The following is a 7,576-nucleotide window of genomic DNA, read 5'->3' as shown; positions in this document are numbered from 1 at the left end:
GCCTTTTTTAATCATTTAGGTTATTGAGATTTTTGGGGAGATTTTCATTCTGATGATACCCTGCTCAAGAACATTAAAATAATTAAATAATTTCAACTACTGCACTACAAACCCAATTAAACAAAAAAGACTAACAAAGTAGGTAAATGAATATGAAAATTATTTGAAAAACGAATATCAACATCCATATTGTCACAAACTTGCTGAAAAGTTGTGACATTTTCAAACCCGACTGGCAGCTTGGAATAAGTGGAACAAATTGTGAGCTTCGACTCAGTCGCCTGCCGATGACGTCGTCGTTTCAAGATGGCCGCCGCTGCGGTGGAGGGCGTGGCCAACAAAACCAGACGAGAGCGTGTGGAGGCGTCCATCTTTTTTATTGTTTATTTACAAACAAAAATCCGCTGCTGGGTGCCGGTAAGACTTGCTCACACTCGAGAAGGGTACAACATCTGAGGAAAGCAAAACACAAAAAAATAAAAAAACATTCAGCATATCGTTATATAAAATAATAACAACAACAACAACACACAAACGAGACAGGAAGAAAGCGGAGGTCCCAAAATATCTTCCTACAACTTCCACCAGCCTGCTTTTGGAATAAAGCGAGTTGCCGAGCTGATTGTCGCCTCCCGACAAATCGTTCGCTTGTTGATTCACGTCCCTCGAGAAGCGTACATGTGGCCCGGCAGATATTTGGAATCAAGGTTGTGTTTCCATTGTTCTATTTAAAAATTGCCATTCATTTCAAGTACAAATATTACATGTGAACAGATTTTGTTTTGAGGATATCAGATTTGGACACAGCAGTAGGCAGAAACATCTTTTGAAGAGTTATCATATCATCTCTCATATGAAGGTCTGACATTTTTTGTTATTCACACCACAGTGATAAATAAACACGTTATAGTATACGACGACATTACTTGTGCACGTCGGCCGTAGTCTGACAAGTGTTTCGACGTAACGACAACGACACAGTGCCGTAAAGTATCGTGTGGGTGCGCGTTTTCTTAATTTTATGCTGAATAAAGGTCTCGTGAGCACCCAGTTGTCTGCGCATTATTTGACACAACAATCTGGCGATTAAGATCAACTTTGTGTCGCTGCCCTTGTTCTTCGCCGCCATTCCGTAATCTCGCTGCCGGCGTTAGCTTCGGTTATTGATTTGAGAGGCGAACACGTGTTTCCTGTCGAGCGTTTGTTGCGGGTTTACTTTCGTCATCTTAACAGTGTGTTTCGGCCGGTATATTCCAGTGCTAAAAGTATTTCGGTCCGAAAATGCGCTAAGTCACTGGAAATTAGGCTTTACACGATCAGGATTTTTGGGGCCGATCACCAATCGGCGAGTTTAAAAAAACGATAACCGATCCGATGACAATGTGTTTAAATTTAAATGACTTGTTCATTTACTGTGTATACTTGTGTACTGTACACTGAGTCAGGTCATGTATTCTAATCAGTCAGGTCAAACCAACATTACAACATGACAGAAATAATGGTTGCTAAATTACTGTAGTTAAATTACTTTATTGTAATTCAATTACTTCCCACACACCGAAACTTTAAAGCATGATTTGACAGAACGCCGGCATGTTTACGTACATCCGTTAGTGCTAGCACTAGTTTCCTAGGCTATATAACGTTTTGTTGCCTGCTTGGGAGCGGTTACGTATTAAAAGTACGTGAACATACCTCAAGCAAGCCTTGAATGGAAGTCCTCTCCCGAGCACCGGTCACCACCAGCACACCCCCCCCCCCCCCCAATCTTGTTTTTATAATACACACGACACAACCCATTGTTGTTGTCGTTGCCATGGTAACGAGTGTATCCGGTCGCCTTTTCGTCGACAAGATAAAGTCCAGTCATCGTTAAAGACGGGATGCGGTGGTATCGGAATACAAGATTTTATTACGATAGTCTGACATAGTGCAATCAAAGACATTCACTCCGCGTCGCCGCGTGCACAGTATATTTGAATCCAAAAGCTAGTTTATTTTTACCCTTGTCGCATGTCTTTTGACGTAGTACTGTAAATATCTGACGTCCAATGAAGTTATTTAATAAAAAAATAAAAAACATGTCAGCAGTGTGGGACAGACAACACGTAATGCCACCGGATCAGACGACAAATTTGCTCTTTCGCCATTGCATTGTCAGACTACTGCAATAAAATCTTGTATTCCGATACCACCGCATCCTGTTTTTTACGATCATTGGGCTTTATCTTGTCAACTCAAATGCGATCGGATAGACTCGTTACCGTGGCGACGACACCACAAGTGGAGCGCGCCGACTTTGTATTATAAGGACAAAATGGGGAAAAACGTGTGTTGGTGGTCACCGGTGCTCAAGACAAGAGAGGAAATACATTTAAGGTTTGCTTCAGGTACTTTTAATACGATATGGCTCACAAGGGGGCAATAAAATGTGATGTAGCCTAGCAAGCTAGTGGTAGCACGAACGGTTGGACGTAAACATGCCTCCGTTCTGTCGAATCATGCTCTACAGTTTCGGTGTGGGTGAAGTCATTTCATTAAAAATAAAGTGATCTAATTACAGTAAGTGAGCACCCATTATTTCTGTCATGTTGTAACGTTGGTTTGACCTGACTGATTAGAATACACGATGTGACTAGAGCAGTGATTTCCAACCTTTAAGGAGCCAAGGAACATATTTTACAATTGAAAAATCTCACGGCACACCAACAAACAAAAATGTCAAAAAAAGTGGATACATTAATGACTGTATTTACTTCCTGCCATCTAATAGAAGACCATTCATTTGTTCTGTCTGTCACTATGCCTCACTGGCATAAATAGGGGAACAAAGATACATTATTTATTGAATATATCATTTTTTGAACAATTGAGTACACAAGTATATACAGTAAATGAACAGGTCATTTAAATAGACATTCCTCCATCTTGTGATCGGAGATCGGTTATCGTTTTTTTAAACTCGCTGATCGGCCCCAAAAATCCTGATCGTGTAAAGCCTCGATATTTTATGTAGATTTTTTTGAAGACCACTACTCAAATCAGCTTTAGAATAAGTGTGTAACATAGCAAAATATTGAAAACGAAAGAGTGTGAATACATTCTGGTGGCACTGTATAAAGATCAATTTGTCATTCAAATCAACTTTTCAAAAAGCCCCTCCCTGAATACTTCTGAGTGACAAAGTATTGACAGATCTTCTTTTTTTTTTTATTTCTGTTTTGATGTTTAATTTAATCAATATGATGTCTACACTTTACACCAATCTGATCAGCTTGATCAGTATCGGCCGATAATTAGCATTTTATGATGATCGGCTTTCATGTCATAATTCGCCGATCCGATCAATGACATGATGGATCGGCTCCACAAAAGACATTTTACTCCGCGTCGCCATCGTGTACAGTATATTTGAATCCAAAAGCTAGTTTATTGTTAGCCCTGTCGCGTGTCTTTTGACATAGTACTATAAATATTGGACCGCCAATAGGGTTATTTAAAAAAAAATAAAATAAAAAGTCGGCAGTGTGGGACAGACTAGAAATAATGCCTGGAGATTAGACTACAAGGTAAATTTGGTCTTTCACGATTGCAGTATGTCAGACTACTGCAATAAAATCTCATATTCCGATACCACCGCATTCCGTCTTTTATGATCACTGGGCTTTATCTGGTCAACTCAAATGCGACCGGATACACTCGTTAGCATGGCGACGACAACAATGGATTGCACAAAAGTAAAAACGTGCGGTGGTCACCGGTGCTCGGGAGCGGACCTCATTCAAGGATTGTTTGAGGTATGTTCACGTACTTTTAAGACGATACGGCTCTCAAGCAGGCAACAAGTGCTAGCACTAGTGGTTGAGCGTTCTGTTGAATCATGCTCTAAAGTTTTGGTGTGTGTGAAGTAATTTAATTACACTAAGTTAGCACCCATTATTTCTGTTATGTTGGTTTGACTTGACTGAAAACCCCCCGAGAGGTCAATGTTTGACGTTTTGTCTAAAATGCTAGAGAATCCTTTTGAGGATACTCAATATACAGTACACAAGTATATACAGTAAACGAACAAGTCATTTCAATAGACACATTGCTCCATCTTGTGATCGGTTATCGTTTTTTTAAACTTATCGGTGATCAGCCCCAAAAATCCTGATCGTGTAAAGCCTAATGATGTCTGGGAATTATATTGCTCTGCTAATATAAGGTAGTGAGTTTTCTTTACAGAACGACTCATTAGAAGACATATCAGCTTTAGTGCCATTTCACGCGAGTTACTTAAGTAGATTTCCTGGCCAACGAAAACATGACACTAGCCAAAAATGATGCGGTGGATTCAGCAGGCTCGCTGCAGCCAAACAGCAGCACAGGGAAAGGCAGTGGAAAGGGCTCAATTGTCATCAATTCTCATCTGTACACATCATCCACGCATACACAAACCTAACAGTGTTAAACAAGCCACATAATACGAGCGAGTTAGTCAACTAAATCGACTTTTCCAGCACGCGCTCACGTACTGAGCCACGCACGCACTCACTCACCACTCTGATGCGATGTCCGATTGCTTTGGCAGGCAGGTTGCTGCTGAACTTTGCCCTCACCATCCCGCTGTTGCCGTGGGCGCGTGTCACCTTGCCCCAAATCACACGCGTCTTGTTGGGCTTGCCGCCCGGCGTCACTGTGTTCCTGTTACACATACACCAATATACACTATTTGGGGCTTTTGGATGAATTGGAGTGTTCGGCAGTGTCATCAGCAGGTTGCGGGCGAGCCACTGGACGAGTGACAGAAAGGGATGATACGGTGTGTGTGTGCACGCGCGCTGACTTTTTGGCCTTGTAGACGTAGGCGCATCGCTTGCCCAGGTAGAAGTCGACCTCGTTGCGGCTGTAGCAGCCTTCCAGCTTGAGCAGCGCCGTGTGCTCGCGCTGGTTGCGAAGGCCGCGCTTGTAGCCCGTAAAGATGGCCTTGCTCCACAGTCTACACGCACACAAAATAGACACAAAACACACACGTCACCACTAGCCAGCACGCCGACCCGGCTCGATAACACGACGACGTCGTCATCAAGTGCTACAATTTGGAAACGGTAGACGCCGGCCAGCACACATTTCATAAATGAATTTGATGGAATAAACATTGTATTGTGAAAAAAGAAATTAATTAAACAGCACATCCACATGGGTCTCGGTGGCCCGACACAGCACCGGACGGGCCATTCATGTCGCACGCTGGATTATTTTTTTTTCCATCACTGGAACAATCTGTGTGTTCCTGTGGATGGACTAGCAAAGTTTGTGGCCAAAATGTTGGCACTCGATACGTAGCGAGCGAGCCTCTTTCCAAATAGCCACACTTTCGCAGAAAAACTCGCGTTTTAGGGTTGGGTAAATGTGAGAACGTACATTATTCTGTATGTGCAGCATCAAACGCCAATAACAGGCTTGCGGCTCAGAGGATTCCATATATCCTATCGCTCAATGTGCGGATCTGAGTCGCCAACTGTCATGTTTTGGGCGACGGTTCGAGCACATTGCGCCGTGTGCGGCGGGCATAAAATGCTTGGCTGAAAAGAGTCCTAGTGAGGAGCAGTGACAGCTAAGTTTGAACTCTTAACCAACAGTTTGGTCCAAATCAATTAACTGTTTGCAAAAATCAGCTCACCTTCCTGGCATCTTCACTTTTCTTTTCAGGAGCGCTCACCTGCGCATGCACACAGAAAATATGCAGTTAAGAGATAGTTCCATTGTAAAATACAACATTCTGCTGATTATGTACACTCACAAAACAGCCTCCAAAGACCACAAAACCATGTAAACGGTTCAAGTGTAAAAGTATACTTCAATATTGGTAATACCCAGCTGGTGATCATGCAAACATCATTCCTTCCGTCGCATTTAGTGTCGATATTTGAACAATTCTGTGTCACTTTTAAAAAAGTTTGCGCTAGCGTACAACTGATGGTGGAAGTCGGACTTGCAAAAAGCAGGGGCGGCACTATGGGCGGGCCTGGATGTGCACAGGCCCACCCAGATTGACAGACTGCCCACTCAGTGAGAGTCATGAAAATATATATATTTTTTAAATATACTTTTATTTAAACGTTTCATTGTGCTTTTTAATTTATTGAATATTAAGAATTGAATATAGCCTAAACAAAAATAAAAACAAACTTCATGTTTCACGTGATTGCGCGTGCGACTCGACACTTGAGTTCCTTAGCAATCAGACAGCGGGTGGTTATGCTAGCGGAGCAGGTGTCGTTAAACAATAGCAAAACAATTGCCTATGAGCCACTTAAAAAAAAAAAAAAAAAAAAAAAAACAGGTGTAGAAAATTCGAGTACAGCTGCAGCGTTTGGTCACGAGACATTTATTGACTCGAGAAAGGAGGGGAAACACATCCTCGTCGCCATCCCAAGAGGAAAGTCACGCTAGCTCTTATGCTAATGATTCAGCTCCGACCCAGACCGGCATTGGTGGCGTCTAATGACTGTACACCTTTTGATTCCTCATCGATGGACGAACCAGCGACGCTGAACACGCTGTGTTCACTCAGCACATCAGAAGGAGAACTTTCCCACACTGATGGAAAGACTGGACAGCTGCTAGTCAGACATTTTTCCAAATATGAACAGTATGCTTAGGGTCATCATAACGCTCCCTTTGACATCCTGCAGCATCGAGACTTTCTCCGCAACAAACAGGATCCAGACGTGCCTGAGATCATCCATGCTGACCGGACGCCTCAATAATTTGACACTTTTGTCATTTGAAAAAGAAATAAGTGACAGTTCGGATTATGATGACATAATCAATGACTTTAAATCTAAGACCAGAAGACTCCGCCTTCTGTAATGGTAAAACAGTGGTTTTATTTTATTCCGGCACATGCATGATTGAGGTTATTCCGACCCGCTGTGGCATGATTGTGGTTGTCTCAGGAAGCTCTGAACTTAATTATGGTTTTTCAAATACACGTTTCCCGTTCGGGTCTTAACAGAAACAGGAGAACGAAAAATCAGTCCTATCTTGATTTTTCCAGGCCTACGCATTAGCCACGTTCTGGCTCCATCACTGGTGAGATGTAAAACACGCTAGCTAGAAAGCTAATAGGCTAAAGTTTTACAGAGGCGCCGGCGGGCGTCAAGCCAACGCAGACTTTGAGCCTCAAGAGTTCGGTCAAGACGGCAGGAGTTGGCCGCAGCTAACATTTAGCAGCAGAATCCGAGCTCAATCTCGGCCATCACCAAGGCCACAGAGACTTAAGGGGGCACATGATGGAAACACTACGCGAGGATGCGACTGCGACGGATCGTGAGCAGAAATAAGTCACGTTTATGAAGATTTCTAGACATTTTGTCACTCATGTTTGCCGTCTTACCTGCTCTACGAGCACAAATATGGCGAAAAGACCGCGCGCAAAGAATTCTGGGAAATTATTGGACAGGCGGGTGGCAACGGCGCGCCTGATCAAAATACATTTGACTTGTATTTAGTTCTAAAGCACACTTTTAATTAATATAACCGTTATAGTTAATAACAGTTGAAACTACAACTACAGTAGTTTTAAAAC

General features: G+C 42.6%; 1 protein-coding gene across 1 annotated transcript; it reads right to left on the bottom strand.

Annotated features, from left to right (window-relative positions):
• Window positions 1-358: 358 nt before the first annotated feature.
• rpl35a (ribosomal protein L35a) lies at window positions 359-7,479 on the bottom strand. The gene is made up of 5 exons (XM_061783236.1): window positions 7,385-7,479; window positions 5,666-5,704; window positions 4,829-4,981; window positions 4,542-4,686; window positions 359-452 (listed from the first exon to the last, which is right to left on the bottom strand). Exons 2-5 carry the CDS (start codon window positions 5,674-5,676, stop codon window positions 429-431), a joined length of 333 nt encoding a protein of 110 aa, XP_061639220.1. The 5' UTR covers window positions 5,677-5,704; window positions 7,385-7,479; the 3' UTR covers window positions 359-428.
• Window positions 7,480-7,576: the final 97 nt, after the last annotated feature.

The sequence above is a fragment of the Phyllopteryx taeniolatus genome, chromosome 8 (genome assembly GCF_024500385.1).
Source record: "Phyllopteryx taeniolatus isolate TA_2022b chromosome 8, UOR_Ptae_1.2, whole genome shotgun sequence".
Lineage (NCBI taxonomy): Eukaryota > Metazoa > Chordata > Actinopteri > Syngnathiformes > Syngnathidae > Phyllopteryx > Phyllopteryx taeniolatus.
Note: the sequence above shows the minus strand (reverse complement) of the source record. Positions and strands in the feature narration are given on the sequence as shown.